This window comes from Sinocyclocheilus grahami, unplaced genomic scaffold (assembly GCF_001515645.1).
Source record: "Sinocyclocheilus grahami isolate Dianchi unplaced genomic scaffold, SAMN03320097.WGS_v1.1 scaffold1437.1, whole genome shotgun sequence".
Taxonomy (NCBI): domain Eukaryota; kingdom Metazoa; phylum Chordata; class Actinopteri; order Cypriniformes; family Cyprinidae; genus Sinocyclocheilus; species Sinocyclocheilus grahami.
In genome coordinates this window covers 44,749-65,043 of record NW_015506616.1, presented here as the reverse complement: position 1 = coordinate 65,043, position 20,295 = coordinate 44,749, and the positions used below count along the sequence as shown (strand labels likewise).

The 20,295-nt window shown below is 36.9% G+C and overlaps 2 protein-coding genes across 2 annotated transcripts in view; one reads left to right on the top strand and one right to left on the bottom strand.

The window, feature by feature from the left end:
* The window catches only part of gpm6bb (glycoprotein M6Bb), a 53,158-nt gene extending 46,517 nt beyond the window's left edge, over nucleotides 1–6,641 (top strand). Inside the window, exon 7 of the mRNA XM_016256512.1 lies at nucleotides 5,580–6,641. Within this exon, the coding sequence (XP_016111998.1) occupies nucleotides 5,580–5,729 (150 nt within the window). The 3' untranslated portion in view covers nucleotides 5,730–6,641. The remainder of the gene's footprint in view (nucleotides 1–5,579) is intronic.
* A 448-nt stretch (nucleotides 6,642–7,089) lies between these two features.
* The window catches only part of ofd1 (OFD1 centriole and centriolar satellite protein), a 15,954-nt gene continuing 2,748 nt past the window's right edge, over nucleotides 7,090–20,295 (bottom strand). The window contains exons 5-16 of the mRNA XM_016256507.1: nucleotides 19,972–20,091; nucleotides 19,223–19,296; nucleotides 19,045–19,136; nucleotides 18,695–18,884; nucleotides 17,314–17,444; nucleotides 16,208–16,319; nucleotides 14,108–14,632; nucleotides 12,008–12,155; nucleotides 11,184–11,281; nucleotides 10,875–10,928; nucleotides 10,626–10,798; nucleotides 7,090–7,101 (exon numbers count right to left, since the gene is read on the bottom strand). Of these exons, the coding sequence (XP_016111993.1) occupies nucleotides 7,090–7,101; nucleotides 10,626–10,798; nucleotides 10,875–10,928; nucleotides 11,184–11,281; nucleotides 12,008–12,155; nucleotides 14,108–14,632; nucleotides 16,208–16,319; nucleotides 17,314–17,444; nucleotides 18,695–18,884; nucleotides 19,045–19,136; nucleotides 19,223–19,296; nucleotides 19,972–20,091 (1,729 nt within the window). The remainder of the gene's footprint in view (nucleotides 7,102–10,625; nucleotides 10,799–10,874; nucleotides 10,929–11,183; nucleotides 11,282–12,007; nucleotides 12,156–14,107; nucleotides 14,633–16,207; nucleotides 16,320–17,313; nucleotides 17,445–18,694; nucleotides 18,885–19,044; nucleotides 19,137–19,222; nucleotides 19,297–19,971; nucleotides 20,092–20,295) is intronic.

Sequence of the window (20,295 nt, the reverse complement as noted above, 5' to 3'; positions counted from 1 at the left end):
CTTCAGACCTGTTTACAGTTTTCAGTGTTGTTTTGATCATTTCTACTCATTTGTTTGAAGCAGTATTATGAAGATTGTTGGTATTTTTAATCTCTTGTGAAGTATTAAAAACAGACTCGCTAGATGTCAGTGTACAGCTTCACATCTAACCTAGTTCTGTTGTTTGCATAAATATGATTTGAATAATATGTTTTATGGTACTGCTATTTTAAACACAGACCTTTCACTGTCAACAGAGTGAAAAACAAACAATCTTATAAGTAAATAATTCTTAAAACTTAAATATTAAGTTGCATTATCTGTATGATCTGATTTTATTCAAAACTGCATTTATATTATCATCAGAACGCAATACAGCAGGTCCTTTCATGTTTTATTATATGATTTGCTCATAACAATGTCTGCTTCACAATTAATAAATAAACAAAAACATCCGTCAGTAGGAACGACCTGTGTGTGATTTGATTACATAACAACACAAACATGATAATTGAGACAATTGTGGACCAGAAGCGCATGGGCTTGTGCTGAACACTTGATTATATGATTTAACTTTTGAAAGGCAGTAGATGCATTAGTTTAAAGATGTTAGTAATTTAACCAGCTAAAAACCTGGCCTTTTAAAATCACGCTAACATTCAAGCATTCTATTAAACTTCTATTAAAAACTAGGTGCAAAATGCAAAAACATGCATTTACCTGCATTTCACAGTGGCTTTAAATGTGACTAATATAGTCAGGATCTAAAGGTTTTAAAGGAATAGCTCACCCAAAAATGAAAATGTGCTCATCCTCAGGCCATCCAAGATTAGGATGAGTTTGTTTCTTCATCAGATTTGTAGAAATGTAGCATTGCATCAGTGTCTCAGCAATGGATGCTCTGCAGTGAATGGGTGCCGTCAGAATGAGGGTCCAAACAGCTGATAAAACATCACAATAATCCACAAGTAACCACTCCAGTCCATCAGTTAAAGGTGGCATATCATGAAAATCTGACTTTTCCAGGTTGTAAGTGCTATAATCAGGTCCCCGGTGCATCTACCAACCAAGCAAACGTGAAAAAGATTAACCCGGTAACTTTGTTTTGGTAAGCCTTTTTCTGCAAGCGTCTGAGAAAACGAGTGCGTCTGATTTCTCTCTCTTGGTGACGTGGCGAAGGGATCTCATTATAATATTAACGCCCCTTAATCTGTAAGTTTACACCCACAGCGCAGTTATTGTGTTATCGCAAATGACAACGGTGTAGCAGCTCTAATGCCACGGCGAACAGCCGCTTTCTGTGCGTGTGCTTCAGATGTGTGCGCTCAGAAAACCTTATATCAGAAGTTTAAACTCATATGGTTTAAAACGCATGATCTCAGCCCGATAAACATGATAATCAGAACCAGATGTTTTTAGCAGGTCCGAGCTGTAATGGCGCGGCTCTACTCTGGAAAAGGGGGCGGGGAGCAGCAGCTCATTTGCATTTAAAGAAACATGCCCGAAAAACAGCGTGTTTCTGCTTCCACTCAAAATAGGCATTTTCAAAATTATATAATAAATGATCTGTGGGGTATTTTGAGCTGAAACTTCTGGGGACACCAGAGACTTATATTATTTATTGTAAAAAGGGGCATAATATGTCTTCTTTAACATATGTCGAGAAGACAAAAGCTGTGTGTTTGTAAGAAAAAATATTATGAGCTGAAACTTCACAGACACATTCTGGGGACACCAGAGACTTATATTATGTATTGTAAAAAGGGGCATAATATGTCTTCTTTAACATATGTCGAGAAGACAAAAGCTGTGTGTTTGTAAGAAAAAAAAGATTACTTGTGGATTATTATGATGTTTTTATCAGCTGTTTGGACTCTCATTCTGACGGCACCCATTCACTGCAGAGCATCCATTGCTGAGACACTGATGCAGTGCTACATTTCTCCAAACCTGATGAAGAAACAAACTCATCCTGATCTTGGATGGCCTGAGAGTGAGCACATTTTTAGAAAGTTTTCATTTTTGGGTGAATTAATAAGGTCAAGATCTTTAATGTTTTTTTCTGGATGTGATGCTGCTTGTATCACAGGTTCACACGTGAACGTGACTCAGTTATTTTACACCCAGATCCAACATTATTGACTTAACATTCATCTTACATGATTGATTTAATATTCCTCTAGGATTGTGGTGCCTGTAGTTTTTCCTTTATAAAAATAAACCTACTTTGTGTACAAATGATCCTCAGTGGTCTTTATTGAGCGTTCGTCTGGGGTTTCAGTTTGTGTCATGCTGCGTGTTTTTCATACTAACCCTCATTTCAAGCTTGGCTTTGCTCCGCTGACATCCTCTCGTTCCCTCACACCCCAGCGCCCTGTGCATATGAATGTGTATTCAATATGTATTAATGTTCATTCGTTTGTAGTTGTTTGTACACTAAAGGAATAGTCTGGCTAGAAATGAACATTTACTCACTCTCATGTTGTTTCAAAGCCTGTGCTGTTATTATTGACTGTGCTGCAACACAAAAGGAGCTCTTTTCCATTCATAGTGAGCACATGTAGTGCATAACAAATTCAGTTTCAGCATTTAAATTGCTCAAAACATCATCATATGACTTCAGAAGACATGGAATATAATGTACAAGTCTTATGTGCAACTGTTATGACACTTTTTTACTTTTTTGTTTTTGAATTCAAGATGTTTATTATTGTATTTGTAGCAAGACCATTCACATTCTTAAATTCACTCCAAAAACCCTGTGAATATTAAATTATGATGACTTTATAAGTAGCAAAAGTCTCACGTTATTACAATTACTACAAAACTATTTTTGTTTTTTCATCACAAACTGTATGATCACACAGCTCTTTATTATAGTCGGATAAGTATGAACCAGGGTTGTTATAGTTAACAAAAAAAATTAAAATAAAATAAAAAAATAAACTTTAGTTATGATGACTTTATAAGTAGCAAAAGTCTCACGTTATTACAATTACTACAAAACTATTTTTGTTTTTTCATCACAAACTGTATGATCACACAGCTCTTTATTATAGTTGGATAAGTATGAACCAGGGTTGTTATAGTTAACAAAAAAATAAAATAAAATAAAAAAATAAACTTTAGCTGAAATGAAATAAAATATTATAAAGGTGTTTTATTTAGCTAGTTGCCAAGGCAACATTGCTCATTTTCATTTAGTGTAACTTGACATACTAAAATAACTATTAAAAATTATAATAAAAACTAGAAAAATAAATGTTATTAAAAAAGAAAACAAATAAAAGTGACAAACACAACAAAACTCAAACTTTTTAAAAATATAAATGAAGAAATCGAAATGTATGTTTTTTTCATTTATATAGTTTTTTTTGTTTTTATTAATTTGTATTTCTTCTGGTTTTTCTTATTTTGTTTTAGTTACTTTATTACATCAAGTTAAACTATTATGTAATCTTTATTATGTAATGTTACTTGAAATAAAATAATTTTTAGATTTAAATAAAGTTTTGTTTTATTTCAGCTAGTTTTCAAGACATTTCTCGTGTTTTTTTTTACTTGATGTACTAAACTAAAATAGAAATGAAATTAAATAAAGTTATGAAAATTAGAAATAAGAAGTAAAAGTAATGGGAAATAAAAAATTATAGTAATTTTTAATAGTTTTTTTTGTTTTTGTTTTTATGTTAGTTTTTTTATAAATGTGTATTTCTTATTTCATTTCTTATTTTTAGTTTTTATTATTATTTAATTAAATTAAGTTTTAGTTTTTTTTAGTACATTGAGTTATAGGCAACCAGCTTTAAAAGTTTTAACTTTTCACTATTGTTTATTTAAAACGGAAATGTAAAAATATATTGCATCTGTCTAAAAAATAACAGCACACAAGTCTGAAACGACATGAGGGCGAGTATATGTTCATTTACGGATGAGTTATTCCTTTATAATGAGTGTGTGTGTGTGTGTGTGTGAGAGAGTGCGTGCGAGTGCGTGCGAGTGTGTGAGAGTGTGTGAGTGAGTGTGCGAGTGAGTGAGTGTGAGTGTGAGTGTGTGAGTGAGTGTGCGAGTGAGAGAGTGAGTGTGCGTGTGAGTGTGCGTGCGAGTGTGTGCGTGCGAGTGTGTGCGTGCGAGTGTGTGTGTGAGAGTGTGTGTGTGTGAGTGAGTGAGTGTGCGTGTGAGTGAGTGTGCGTGTGAGAGTGTGAGTGTGCGTGTGAGAGTGTGAGTGTGCGAGTGAGTGTGTGGGTGAGAGAGTGTGCGTGTGAGAGAGTGTGCGTGTGAGAGTGCGTGCGAGTGTGTGAGTGAGTGTGTGCGTGTGAGAGAGTGAGTGTGAGTGAGAGTGCGTGCGAGTGTGTGAGTGAGTGTGCGAGTGAGTGAGTGTGAGTGTGAGTGTGTGAGTGAGTGTGCGAGTGAGAGAGTGAGTGTGCGTGTGAGAGTGCGTGTGAGAGTGAGTGTGCGTGTGAGTGAGTGTGCGTGTGAGAGTGTGAGTGTGCGTGTGAGAGTGTGAGTGTGCGAGTGAGTGTGTGGGTGAGAGAGTGTGCGTGTGAGAGAGTGTGCGTGTGAGAGTGCGTGCGAGTGTGTGAGTGAGTGTGTGCGTGTGAGAGAGTGAGTGTGAGTGAGAGTGCGTGCGAGTGTGTGAGTGAGTGTGCGAGTGAGTGAGTGTGAGTGTGAGTGTGTGAGTGAGTGTGCGAGTGAGAGAGTGAGTGTGCGTGTGAGAGTGCGTGTGAGAGTGAGTGTGCGTGTGAGTGAGTGTGCGTGTGAGAGTGTGAGTGTGCGTGTGAGAGTGTGAGTGTGCGAGTGAGTGTGTGGGTGAGAGAGTGTGCGTGTGAGAGAGTGTGCGTGTGAGAGTGCGTGCGAGTGTGTGAGTGAGTGTGTGCGTGTGAGAGAGTGAGTGTGAGTGAGAGTGCGTGCGAGTGTGTGAGTGAGTGTGCGAGTGAGTGAGTGTGAGTGTGAGTGTGTGAGTGAGTGTGCGAGTGAGAGAGTGAGTGTGCGTGTGAGAGTGCGTGTGAGAGTGAGTGTGCGTGTGAGTGAGTGTGCGTGTGAGAGTGTGAGTGTGTGGGTGAGAGAGTGTGCGTGTGAGAGAGTGTGCGTGTGAGTGCGTGCGAGTGTGTGAGTGAGTGTGTGCGTGTGAGAGAGTGAGTGTGAGTGAGAGTGCGTGCGAGTGTGTGAGTGAGTGTGTGCGTGTGAGAGTGTGTGTGTGTCAGTGTGAGAGCGAGTGCGTGTGAGAGTGCGTGCGAGTGTGTGAGTGAGTGCATGTGAGAGTGAGTGAGTGAGAGTGTGTGTGTGTGTGTATCAGTGTGAGAGTGAGTGTGTGTGTGAGTGTGCGTGTGAGAGTGCGTGCGAGTGTGTGAGTGAGTGCATGTGAGAGTGAGTGAGTGAGTGAGTGTGTGTGTGTGTGTGTATCAGTGTGAGAGTGAGTGAGTGTGCGTGCGAGAGTGCGTGCGAGTGTGTGAGTGAGTGCATGTGAGTGAGTGAGTGTGTGTGTGTGAGTGAGAGTGTGTGTGTGTGAGAGTGTGTGTGTGTGTGTGTCGTACAGTAGTTGAGCTGTGGCTCTGTGGCTGTTAACTTGCTGACGGGCATCACCTCGCCCTCTCTTACAGATCCATTACCTAATGATCCTTTCTGCAAACTGGGCCTACCTAAAGGATGCCAGTCACTTGCATGCGTACCAAGACATCAAAATGAAGGAGGAGCGGGAGCTGCAGGACATCCAGTCACGCTCCAAAGAGTGCCTCAACTCCTACTCGTAAGGAGGGTTAACACTGCCAACCAACCAACCAACCAACCACTAACCAGCTCTAACTCACTAACCCGCAGTCTGCGCATCCATCCCTCCTTCACGCTCACGCTTTCCTCTCAGCCCTTTGTGAATCTCAAACGTTGCACTATTGGAAATGCAAATCGCTTTATGTATTCCCCAATTGTAAGTCGCTTTGGATAAAAGTGTCTGCAAAATGACTAAATGTTAATGTAACTGCAAATCAGATTCTGTTCGTACCCAGATGAGATTTGCCTTAAAACATCATAAACATGAAACTAAGTGCATGATTATTTGACGTTACATGTTATGCTTTTTTATGAAAAATAACATGCACTTGCATTATAAACATGTTTTGCATCCTCTCAAAATTTGAAAACATTCCCAGTTTTTATTTGTTTTAATGATATTATTTTGAAGAGAAATAATCGAAGGATTCTTCTGAACTAAATTCGGCTGGTTGTCTTTGAATGTTTGGATTTGTTCATGTGCAATATGTGCTGGAAATAGTATGTGAACAGAATACATTATGCAACGAGATTTTGCATGTTTGTTTCTGCAAGTGGCATCTGATGGAAGCTTGTTTCTGACGCAGGATAAAAAAAGTGACTTTTGTCTCATAATTCTGACTACTTTCTTGCAATTCTGAGAAAAATGTCCAAATTGTGAGGTATGAACTCGCAATGAAGAGAAAAATGTCAGAAGTGTGAGATTAAAAAAAAATGTTAAAAAGCATGACCTTTTTTCCTGTAGCAACAACAAAAATTTGTGAGATTTGTCAGAATTGTGAGATGCAAACTTGAAATTGTGAGTTCATAACTTGCAATATACACTTGTGAGGAAAAAAACTCAAGATATAATTTGTAATTCTGAAAAAAAAGTCAGAATTTTGAGAAAAAGTAAAAATTGTGAGATATAAACTCAAAACTGCAAGATATAAAGTCAAAATTACAAGTAAAAAAATAGATATGTCATTGAGAAAAAAATGAATCTTGAGGAAAAAAGTCCAAATTGAAAAATAAAAACTTAGAATTGCAAAATATATTTCATAATTCTGAGAAAAAAAGTTGAAATTGCGAGATAGTCAGGATTCCAAGATAAAAGCTGAGAGAAGTCCACATTTTGAGAAAAAGTTGAAATTGAGAAAAAAGTCAGAATTTCAAGATAAAATTAATAGTTCTGAGATCAATGTCAGAACTTTGAGAAAATATCAATTGAGAGAGAGAAAGTCTTAATTTTGAGAAAAACAATTAAAATAGCGAAATAAAAGTCTGAATTGTGATATGAAAACCTGCAGTTATGAGTGTATAACTTGCGATATACACTCGCAATTGAGAAAAACCCTTCAGATATCATTTATATTTCTGAGAAAAAATTGTGATATAAAGTCTGAGTTGCAAATGTGCAATTCTGAGAAAAAAAGTCTGAATTGTGAAATAAAAAAATGCAGTTACGTTTTTATTTTTTCATTATGTGACGGGGAAAAAAACTGAATTGTGAGAAACTTTTGAAAAGTCAGTCACAATGAGCTTTTTTTAATGATATTACTTTATTATTCTTTTTATTTCGTGGTGGAAACAGACTTCCATAGCATCCAAATATTCTTCTTGGAAACACTTTTTTTTTTTAATTGTATTTTTAAATTCTGTTTTGTGTCCAAATGTCTTGCCGTGTGGCCGTGGGTTGAGCACATTGCATCGTGGGATACTGCAGGAATGCTGATGGTGTTTGTCTGCAGGTCAGAAGCGCTCATGATGAGCAGGTTTTCACACTACCTCACATGACCAGTTCTTAACTCCACAGATCCAGCCCAGAACTATTACCAACAAACATGCACGCATGCATAATGACGAAACATGAAGCCTCCAAATGCATTCATTTCATGCTTATGGAAGGGTGGTTTTGTAATTCTCATTCAATTGTAATTATTGTGATGCAATCATTTGCCGCGTAAACATAAAACCATGTCTGCATTTGTGATCGGAGAAACGACAAACAACATGCGCTACTCTACACTGCCCAAAACTCATGTTTGAATCATCAGTGGCAAATCCTTTAAATATGAAAACGTACTTACAGTCTGTGAGTCAGAAGACTGTCCTTGCAAAGTTGGAATTGTCCCACTTTATAGAAACAACCTTTGTGCACAGACGCATTGTAGTCTACTCTTCCAGTCCTCCATAAAATGCGCTGCACACATCTGAATATTTGGGTTGAAGTGTTCTGGAACAGTGTTGTAAATACAACTTAACCACTGATTTCTAGTCGTGTCCTCTTTTGGAAGAAAAAACAAAGTAGTTTCGCTTTCACAACGAAGCACACAGCGTCTTCACGACATGACGGCGGCGGCAACAACAATACTACAGCGAGAATAAAAGTTATGCTTCTTTCTTTGCGTGAACATTTGGGCGGCGTTATGCAAATCTTCCCACATAGTGAGGTAGATATGTGGGGGCGTGTTAGAACGAGGTGTTTTAGGTAGGCGTGGCTGACTCTTAACTTTTATAAAGAATATCTCTTTGGATTTGAGACTTTAGTCTTTGCAACTTTACAGATCTTCTTTATGCACCAAGAGCTTGTAACACTCCAAAGAGAAAGGAACAACTGAAATCGCATCATATGACCTCTTTAATTAATTGAATTAATCGCAAAATAAATTTGACTGTGAAAATACTCACAAAAGGTTATTTAAAGATATTTTTGTTAAATGAGAAAGTATCAAGTAGACATTACAAATTGTAGCTTTAGAAATATTGTATTTGATTCAACAAAAACACATTTAGGCTAAAACGGCCTAACATAAACTATGGAACATAAAAGAAGATAATTTGAGAAACATCTCAGTATTTTTTGTTCATACAATGAAAGTCACTGGCAACCAAAACAGCTTTGTTACCAACAGTCTTCAAAATACCTTCCTTTACGTTCCACAAAAGAAAGGTTTGAAACGACGAGAGTGAGTAAATGATGACAGAATTAACATTTTTTGGGTGAACCATCCCTTTAATGTTTTTATTATTATTATTGTTATTATTATTAATTAAATGATACTCTAAATAAGAAACTAAATCTGCCAGCAGGTGGTGGTAAATGTCTTCAGTCGATTCGTTCAAACGGCTGATTCATTCAGGAATGAAGTAAACGGCTCTCTTTATGAATGGGTTTTTGAGTCATTTGTTCACACGATTCGTTCAAACGGTGATATTGATATCGTATGATATAAATATGAAACAAAAACACAAAGGGCCATTTTTTGCACCAATAACTTGAATTTTAGGGCATAACTGCATTTATGGAGTTGTTGCCCTGCATCATATTTGTCAAGTCAACTGTAAGAAATGTAAGATGATGTACAGGTCTGGGAGCGGGGCCAGTGCGTTAAAACATTTTATTGTAACTAATTAATTAAGTTAACACGCTAAACTGACAGCCCTAATATATATATATAAACCAGGGGTTCTCAAAGTACATTCAAAGGTCCAAATCTGAATTTTCATCAGTGTCAAAGGTCCGGACCGGAACAATTGGTTATTACAAAACTTGTTTTTAATAAACATAGGCTACATAACATGCATAACAAATATACATGCAAAAGTGGCAAAACAATTAATTTAAGTGTCAGCAATAGAGATCGACCGATAAGGGTTTTTCTCTGGCCGATGCCGATATTTAGAAATCAGGGCAGCCGGTGGCCGATATATGATGCTGATTTTTTTTGCCCGATATGTTTGGCCGATTTTTTTCCCTTTATCTCATAAAAGCGAGTTTGAGTAAATGATTATTGCAGGGCACATGGTAATGGTAATAGTAGTAGTAGCCTAATTCAGAGTAATAATACATGGCTCAAAGCACCTTCTCAAAACAGTTCTGAAGCATGCTTTTTGTTTATGTTTGCTGACAGACACCAGCGTTTCCCAGCGTTTCAATGCAAATTCATTCTCTGCCAGCAGGAGGCGCTGTTGGAGCAGAGATATAGCGGTTTCCACGGTAACGGCTGTAATCTAATACAAAACGCTAGCAAAGACGAAATGAAAATGACGTCAAAGCTTTTCTGAAAACGGTCTGTTCTTTTCAATTTTACATTCATATAAAAACACCCGCGCTGCATTTTAATTTTGAAATGTGCAGTGCTCAAAGTAGGAAATAATGAGTGTTCTTGAAATATGAAATGGAGGCGGGTCAATCTGAGTGTAAAACAGTGAGATGTTGAGGCAGGTGAAAAGCGTTTGGTTGATGGGGAATATTGAGCTATCGTGTGTCTTGTTGCTGAGCCCCGCCTTGATGTAATGATTGACAGGTCGGGGGTGTGATCGGCTCGGAATGATGTTCAAATCCACATAGACTTAAACTACATTATGGCGGGGTATTTAATGAAAATGCAATTGAAACGTCTTAAGTGTAAGTGCCAATGCATTTACAAAAAATAAAAGACATTTGAATCACCATTTTGCTACCCTTCTGCTGCACATTTGGCTCAGAATGCTTTTTGAAATTCACACTGCATTTTGCAACAATTATCACGCGATATCACGATGAAAATGCAATCTCAAGTGTCCTAGTCTAAATGCATTTAGGAAAAATAGCATTTAAATGATAATTTTGCTACAGTTTTTGCTTGGACATGTTAAACGTATCTAATCAATTAGGGTAATACAATTTCATTTTAATTTGGCAACTTATAAAGCATTAAAATATGTTTTTGACTTACATATTAAAACTAGTGTAGGAAATGGCAAATGTAAATTATATAATTGAATTTTCATTTTCATTTTGCACTAAATGTTGCACATATGTATGGGAAAATGTAAATTTAAATACAGAAATACATCACCATTTTACATATTGCATTGTCATTTTGCATATTACATTTCAAAATGAAATGTGCTACCCATATGCTTCCATATACTAGTATGTTAATGAGTCTGACCAGCTCCTGTTGGAGTCTCTGCAGCTCTCGCTCCTCTCTCTCCTGCGCCTCCTCTCTCTCCCTCTTCCTCCTCTCCTCTCTCCTCTTCCTCTCCTCCTCCTCCTCCTCTATCTTTACAGCTGTGTCATGTTCATCTGAAGCACAACACACAAACACATGAGACACAAACAGATGAAGAGCGTCACATGATCAGTCACATGATCGTCTCACCTGTGTGTGACTCCTGGAGATTCTCTAGGACACACTCCTGATCCACAGACAGCACTGAACACACACCAGATCAACTTTATTTTCTGCAGATCTTGTGATGTATAGCAGATCAAAGATACGAGAAGAGCAAAACTACTAAAATGTCATTACTTCTAAAGAGATGATTCATTTCTTTTCAAATAAATCTTACTGACATCAAACTTTTGAATAGTAGTGACTTTTCCAGGGCATTTTTAAACTCTACTATTTCCTGAATTCTGATTAATTCTCCATATAAACTGAGTTGAGGTAATAGAAACGAGTGTGTACGTGGCACAGGGTCGGTGAGATCGTGAAGCGTGATCTTCTCCGGCTGAGGTGACGACTCTTCAGAGGAACTGGAGATGACTTCCTGCAGTTTGGGTGGACTGTGAAGTCAAAAGAGAGTTACAATAGAAATAAGTACATTTTAATGCACATTTGTCCATCACTTTTCCTAATGATGACCATGATTGTCTTGTGAGTATGAGAGTGTTCAGACAGAGAAGTTTGATTAATTTGACTCATTCCTGTGAATCAGTTTAAACTGTCTGTATGTATGAATTAATTTAAATCTCAGATTCATAGCTATGATTTCTTAAACTTGCATTTTTTTTTTAGAATTGTTTTAAGCTTGGCTTAAGGCAAACATGCCACTAAAATGAAAAAAATAAATAAATAAGGGGGGAAAAAGCTCAAATATATTACAGCTTTTGTGATTAAAGTGAAATGTGAAAATGAATTGAAAGTGTCTATTGTGGAATTACATTTAGATCTGCTCATGTTGCATCAAAGATTGTTTCATGCATTATTTTGCATTAACATGCTTTTTTTTTTGAGTGTTCAGCATTACAACCAATCACACGTTTCTGTTGATTTATGAATAAAAGCTATTGTTCCACCTTTGCAGTGTAAAAAAGCTTTTGTTGATGTTGAACACATTTTATTGGTCTATAGTATTCTGATTAAATGAAGTAACTGAACAATTACAGGACAACACGAATAGCTCTAAAAATTGCTCTTATAAAGGTAAACGATGAGCTTGAAGTCAGTGGCAGGGGGTAAAGGTAAAGGGGGTATGCAGGGGGTAAAAAGCTACTGTAATAGCGTGTGACCTGCGGCTGTGGCGAGTGGTGCTCTTCATCCTGGGGCTGCTGAGAGGACTGATGGAGCAGAGGCTTTCTCCAGCAGGGATCGGTGAGATCTGCCTCTCTGGGAACACCAGCGGCGCTCTGTCAGAGTCAGGACTCGTCCTCCGACGCTCTGGGACAAAACACACAGAAACACTGGTTTTAAAGGCTTCCTACACATTTTGTTACATTCTGACTTTGTGTGCCAATTAGTTTGTGTTGCCAAATAACTGGTGGATTATTATATGGAGGCACTGTAGCTCATATGGATCTATAAACGCCAAACCCAGAGAGTTCATTAAAAATGCAATACTTAAATACAGGATTATGTTTGATACACTTTCACAGTTTCCCTGACTCCATGCATTTTAAAAATTTGAAATTCAAACGAAAATGTATTAAAATTTTCTAAATAATATTGTCACGGATTACATTTATTTAGAAAATATCATTTTCAAAATAATGACAGAATATGCTATCCAGTACAATATTGTTTGCTATACTAACCACTTCACAAATCATTCTGAATTATTCATTTGCAAATAGTTCCTATTAGTCGGTTTCTATTAATGAATCATTCAAACCATTTCACAAATCATTTGTGAATCATTCATTTAAGCCAGTTCATTAACTTACTAACTTTATTTACTCATAACTTTTTTTATGAATCATTATAGTCATTATTAGTTATTAATATAAACTGACTTCACAAAAGAATCATTCAGAATGATTTGTGGCATGAATGATTAATTATACAAACTGACTTCCGTTTACAACAGTGAGCGCAAGCTAGATTAAATTGATTATTAAGTTTTAAATATGATTATTTTTCTTACAAAAACGCATCGCTACAGGAGGCCTTTGTTCACCCCCCGGAGTCGTGTGCGACACTTTTTTTTTTATGGATGGGTGCTTTTTATTTCACTTCTTTTGGACTGAAGCAATGCAACACCCGCTGAATGGCATTAAACAGCTTGAAAGATCAAAAACAATTTTTTTATATAACTCCGACTGGATTCGTCTGAAAGAAGAAAGTCATATACACCTAGGATGCATTGAGGGGGAGTAATTTATGGGCTAATTTTAATTTTTGGGTGAACTAACCCTTTAATGTCTTGAATTTTATGCGAGCAGCTACTGGTAGCCAGTGCAAATTGATAAACAGAGGTGTGACATGCATTCTTTTCGGCTCATTAAAGATTAATCTTGCTGCCGCGTTCTGGATTAATTGTAAAGGTTTGATAGAAGTGGCTGGAAGACCTGCCAAGAGAGCATTGCAATAGTCCAGCCTGGACAGAACAAGAGCTTGAACAAGGAGTTGAGAAGCACGTTCCGAAAGAAAGGGCCTGATCTTCTGTATGTTGAATAAAGCAAATCTGCAGGACCGGGCAGTTTTAGCAATGTGGTCTGAGAAAGTCAGCTGATCAACAATCATAACTCCAAGGTTTCTGGCTGTTTTTGAAGGAGTTATGGTTGATGTGTCTAACTGGATGGTGAAATTGTGATGAAACGATGGGTTTGATGGAACCACAAGCAGTTCTGTCTTGGCAAGGTTGAGTTGAAGGTGATGGTCCTTCATCCAGCAAGAAATGTCAGTTAGACAAGCTGAGATGCGAGCAGCTATCGTCGGATCATCAGGATGGAATGAGAGGTAGAGTTGAGTGTCATCAGCATAGCAGTGATATGAAAAGCCATGTTTCTGAATGAGAGAACCTAGTGATGCCATGTAGACAGAGAAGAGAAGTGGTCCAAGAACTGAGCCCTGAGGCACCCCAGTAGATAAATTCATATTTTTAAGTTAAATGTGATTCAACTCAATTTTCTAAGTCAGTTTGATATAATTTAGGTTGAAATGACTTGTACAGCCTATTTGATTATACTTTAAAAAAAAAAAGTTGGTGGAACTTTAACAGTGTGACACTGTCAAAATGTGCCATTGGAGTAGTGCTAATAAAATCCGACTGTTTGCTCACTGATTTCTGCCCTGCAAAACAGTTTCAGCGAAAACCAAAAATAAATTTTTAGCCAAATATTTTTGTTTGCCAAAATGCTAGTGCATTACTACCAGAAACAGATTTTACAGACCTTGCGTGATAGTGTGAGCATCGTGATCAGCGTCTGCTCTGCGTTTGCTCAGTGGTGTGGAGGACAGACGTCTGGCTGGAGGAGAGATGAGTCTCAGCGGGTTTCTCTCTCTCGGAGAAGGAGTTCTGGTGAATTCCTGCTCGACAGGACATCCTGCAGAAGTGAAGCTCACCCTGGGCTGTGCTCTATAGGTCACTCTGGGAGGCGTGAGATCTTCAGCAGATGCTCGAGTGGCTCTGTGCTGGTGGCTCCTGTAAGCATCCTCCAGACGCTCGGCCTCCTGCTCCAGCTCTCGTATCCGGGCCAGAGCGTTGCTCACCAGCTCGGAGTCGCGCTCCGCGGGCCACGGGCCCCTGAGGGCCAGCCCTGCTTCAGATAAATCAGCGTCAGAAGCGGCTCTGGGCTTTCGGAGCAGAGTGGCGTCTATGTAAACGTCAGGAGGAAGCAGCCTGTCAGGAATCAAACTGAGAACAGAATGCTCTACCAGGGAAGGCATGGGATTGCGGAGGATCTCGTTCTCCAGAGCTGTTCCGATCACGGAACAACACAGCAAATAGAAGAGAGGAGAGAGAAAGAGTTTAGAGAGAGGAAAGCCAAAACCACCAAGCACTGATGAAATAACAGGGTTCCCACAAACATGACCTTCCTGCCTGTTTGAGATTACTGGAAAATGAATTTGGACTGATTCCAAATGATTTGTGAATTCTTTTGAAATACAAATTCATTACTAAAAAATAATGATTTGTTTGAATGATTTGGTTTGAATGATTTACTGTGTTGATACAAACTAAAAAGAATGATTCACCAAAGAATCATTCAGAATAATAATGTTATTATTATAATCAGATTATTGTTATAATCGGAGTTAGATATAAACCTAAAATCAGAAATTAAACATTTAATTTTCTCAGAAACTGGATGGAAAATAAACTATTATTTACCATTCAGTTTCTGAGAAAATTAAATGTTTAATTTCTGATTTTAGGTTTATGTCTAACTCAGAATTTCTATTACTAAACTTACTAAAAAATGTAACTTACTAAAAAAGAATGATTCCCAAATGAATCCATTAATAATATTCATTCAGTCATTCAGGAAAATCTGTGAAGTGGTTTGAATGACTCATTGAAAATAACTTATTAAAAAGAATGATTTGTGACCCTGGACCACAAAACCTCAGTCATAAGGGTCAGCTGAATAAATAAGTTTTCCATTGATGTATGGTTTGTTAGGATGGGACAATATTTGGCTGAGATACAACTATTTGAAAATCTGGAATCCGAGGGTGCAAAAAAAATCTAAATATTGAGAAAATCATCTTTAAAGTTGTTCAAATGAAGTTCTTAGCAATGCATATTACTAATCAAAAATTAAGTTTTGATATATATACGGTAGGAAATTTACAAAATATCTTCATGGAACATGATCTTTACTTAATATCCTAATGATTTTTGGCATAAAAAAAAATCGATAATTTTGACCCAAAAAACCCACAATGTTTTTTTGGTTATTACTAAAAATATACCCCAGCGACTTCAGACTGGTTTTGTGCTCCAGGGTAACATTTGTTTACAAATGTTAAGTTACTAAACATAGCTAGAGAAATGTATATTCACTAAAGAAATGTATTAAAATGTCCAGGCTTTTGATGGCTGGGGGAACCCTGCATGAAATAAATACACGTTTGCAAGTTTTTAGCTTGCAAATTCGTATGAAAGGCATTCACAGAATATGAAAAGATGCTAAATGTCTGATTCAATGAAACCATCAAACTTACAAAATAATCTAACATGTAAATGGCTGATGCTGCGTTCCACTAAATATGAGGAATTTCCAACGTCCAACTTGGAAAAGCGCATAGAATTGAAGTCAGACTTCCAACCCTCAAACTCCAGTTTAGCAGAGATATGATCGTATAGCGTCATGTGAACATGGAGGCACCCAGGAACATAAGTGAGAAACATTTACATCAACATCCCACATCTTTGAACTGAACACAGCATGAGCTCACAGATTCATTCTAGAGGTTTCAGAAAATCAGACTGGAACTCTACAGACTCTACGGTAGAGATTCAATCGCCGCTAGCCTGCTGCGTGCACCTTGTTGTGTCTGCTGGAGCTGGAGCTTGAGCTCTTCAGCGTGAGTGTTCATCCACTTCACCCGCTCGTCACACTCCATCAGCTGAGCCTTCAACAGCGCACACTGCTGCACCTACAGTCAGGAAACAAAGAAATGAAAGAAGACAATCTGAGATAGGAGAGTTGAAGAGGAAAATGCATTTGGGCAAAACATATCTAAGTCACATTCAAGAAATAAAATGAAATATATATTTTTGTACAACCCCACCCCCCAAATTTTTTTGCAATGCTTCTGAATGTTTTACTTTTAAATAATATTTGTTGTTATTACCATTACAATGTAATATAAAATATACAAAAATGTAATACAACTTTACCAGCATTTCCCTAAAATTATCATTATTGTAATACATCTGAATGTTTCACATTGTTATTATTATCACTAATATAAACAGATGTATTCATAATAACAATAATAATAAGATAAATAACAATAATAGTAAGAATTGTTGTTATTGTTATTAATACTATATTATTATTAAAATGTATTTAAAATGTAATATCACTTCCCCCAAAATTCTCATTATTGTAATTCTTCTAAATCTAAATGCTTTATTTTTGAGTAAATATTATTATTATTATGTACTGAAGATGTATTTTGATTTCTTATTTGTTTCTTTGGTTTTAAAGGTGATATTATATAATGTTTAATTTTAATTTGTATTGATTTATTTTGTATAATTAAGCACACTTCCCCCAAAATTCTCAGTATTGTAATACACGTGTATCTGATTATTATCATTACTTTAATCAAATATTAAAACTTATTAAAAATGTAATATGATTTCCCCCCAATTTTCTTTTGTAATTCATCTGAATCTTACACTTGAGTAAATATTACTATAATAATACTAATAACAATAACATAAAAATATATTAAAAAGTAATATAATTTTTTCTTTCTTTCTTGTGCTTTTGAAGGTCATATTCTTGATGGATTTAGTGAGATTCACCCTTTAAACCTAAAGTGAAATACAGTCAAGTGCTCAACACATCATGTTTCTTAACTAAGGGAATGCAGACTGAGAAGCATGCCAGCAGAAGCTCTAGATCCCGTTGGGACAGACCTCGTGCTGCAGCTGTGTGTGTAAGACGTTTTTCTGCGTCTCAAAGTCGTCCTCGTCTAGTTTGCGTGCCGTCTCCAGTCTCCTGAGCTCGGCCTGCAGCGCCAGCTGCTCCTTAGACGGCGCGCTGAGCTCTAAACGAGAAGCACAAACCTGTTACACATTACACGTGTTCTTAGTCTTCAAACCTGAGCCCAACTTTTGTTTTGGCTTTGTTCAGACAAACAGCAAAAATCTGCCTTTTTTGTGCATCCAATTTAAGCTCATAATGCAAAAAGCAAGAAAGAGGTTCATGCAGTGAGTATCCTGCAGTGTTACAGAGGAACAGTGTGTTTGTTGAACAGGCCAAACTCTGAAGCGTTTCTCTGTCCTTCACCCCCCTGCACTCCTCTTTTTCCCAGCAAATGCACAATTGCAGCCAAAAGGGCCAAATTAACAAGCAGAGCACATCCAAACAGACCACTTCTCTGTTTGTTATCCCTGTTTGACCCCGTTAGATTTCAGGCTGAACTACTCAAACTTGATTTCAAGAACAGCATCTTATAGTTTCCCAGAACTCATACCGTGCTTATTTTTGCATATTTAGTCTGCAAATGTTTGTTGTTAGTTTTATTCCTCCTCAGAATAGACAGACATACAAAGGGGAAGAAGTTTTTCCATCCCAATCCGGCCGAAACATTATTGATAAATGGAATCGATTATGAGGGTTGGAATAATGTTGGTTTAACAATTCATATAAAAAAAAACTAAATCTCTTTCAAAGCATAAACAAACAGTGTGAGAATAAGCAATAAGCTTGTGGAAAGTTGTTTTTAAACTTACACTCCACTAAAATTTCTAAATCTTTTAAAAAATGTAAAGGTTTACACATTTTTATTATATACTGTATATATATTATTTTGTACATTTTTAAAAAGATTTAGAAATTTTATAAGTTGAGAAGTTAAACAACACAAGCTTATGTCAATAAAGATTTCCATTTCAAATAAATACTGTTCTTTTGAACTTTCATCAAAGAATCCTGAAAAATAAAATGAATCACGGTTTCCACAAAAGTACGAAAATTCAGCTTCGAATCAGACAAATAAATTACAATTTACAATATTTTCATATAGAAAAAGGCTATTTTAAATTGTAAAAATATTTCACATATTTTACAACATTTTTGATCAAATAAATGCAGCTTTGGTGAGCAGAAGAGTCTCCTTTCATAATTTTTTTCAAATTTTGAATAGTATTTAAGATGCATCAATAAGATGATCGATATTTATTAGCCCGCCCTAGTTATGATAATTTAGCGGGGTTGTTCCTGTAATAATGCTTATCAACAGAACTGGGAAACTAAACCCACAGATGGGAAGGTAGAGAGGAAACTGAGCTTCACCTTGTCTGAGTCTCTGCTTCTCCTGCCGCTTCTCCTCCAGCTGTTGTTTCAGCAGTCTGATGTGCGTCTGCAGCTCCTGAGTGTCTCTCTTCAGCGCTGGATAGTCGCTCATGTTCTCCAGTCTCTCTCGCAGCAGCTCGTTCTGTTGGGCCAGAAGAGACGCCTGCGATCTGGACGACTCCAGCTCCATCTACATAACATATGAACAACACCATTTCATTCCTGAGAATGAACCTTTCAGGAGAGAGAACTCAACAGAGGCATAAAGCAACTTAAAAGGAAAAGATCCATGCATTATTTTAGTACAGCTGGATTATGGGAGCAGAAATGGAACAGTATGTCTGTTTTACCAGCAGACGTTTAACTTCTGATAAACTTCTCTCGTGCTCTTCTGCTTTTGCATCAATAACAGCAGATTCTTTCTGCAGACGAACCGTTTCTTCTGCAAATGTAAGAATAACTTTACAGTAAAGATCAATAAAATACTGTATACTGTAGCAGTTATATTGGACTTTTCTAAACACAGACCTTTAATCCTTTTCTCATTTTCTGTCAGTTTCTCGCTTCTCTTCGCGTAATCCTCCTTCAGCTCCAGCTGATATCTAAAACAGTTTATGATGACGTCTATAAATATGACTCAACTGTACATTCGTTTACTGTTTCACTTTACAAAAACACACAATGCCAAAAGTTTGGGGTCGGTCAGATTTTTAATGTTTTTATTTGATGAAAAACATTACAGTTTAAAACAGCTGTTTTCTGTGTGAATATGTGTTAAACTGTAATGTATTTCTGTGATGCGCAGCTGTATTTTCAGCATCATTCCTCCAGTCTTCAGTGTCACATGATCTTCAGAAATCAGTATAATATGCTGATCTGCTGCTCGAGAAACATTTCTGATTATTATCAATGTTGAACACAGTCGTGCTGCACAATATTTCTGTGGAAACCGTGATACATTTGATCTTTAAGGATTGTTTTGATGAATAGAATGTTTAAAAGAACAGCATTTATTTGAAATAGAAATCTTTTGTAACATTATAAATGTCTTTACTGTCCTTTTTAATCAATTTAATGCATCCTTAATAAATAAAAGTATTAATTTCTTTAAAAATAAATCTTACTGGCTCCAAACTTTTCAACAGTAGCATATTTTATCTAGAAAATGAAAGTTCATCTTTCATCATGGATTGCAACTTGAGTCGCAAGAGCGCCACCTGCAGGACTCCTGAATAACAATCATTAAAGACTGGACAGAAATTGAGTTAATCACTTACTTCGCTAACTCGCTCTTCAGTTTCTGGTCAAACGTGTCTTCCATGGTCTTCACAGACAGCTCTCTCCTCCTCAGGAGATCATCCATGGTCTTTACCTTCTCCTCATGCAGCTTACAGGTTCTGCATCATTACGGCAAAATTCAATATTATTAGATAATATTATAATATTCATCATAATATAAGAGGTTCCATGATATTCAACAGTGAAAGGGCTCATGTCAGCAGCAATTTAATCTTCCTTGATCTGTTCAGACCAAAGGTCACTGACCTATAAAAAACATAGTCAGCTTCAGAAGTAAAAACTTCCTCCACATCAGGGTTGAC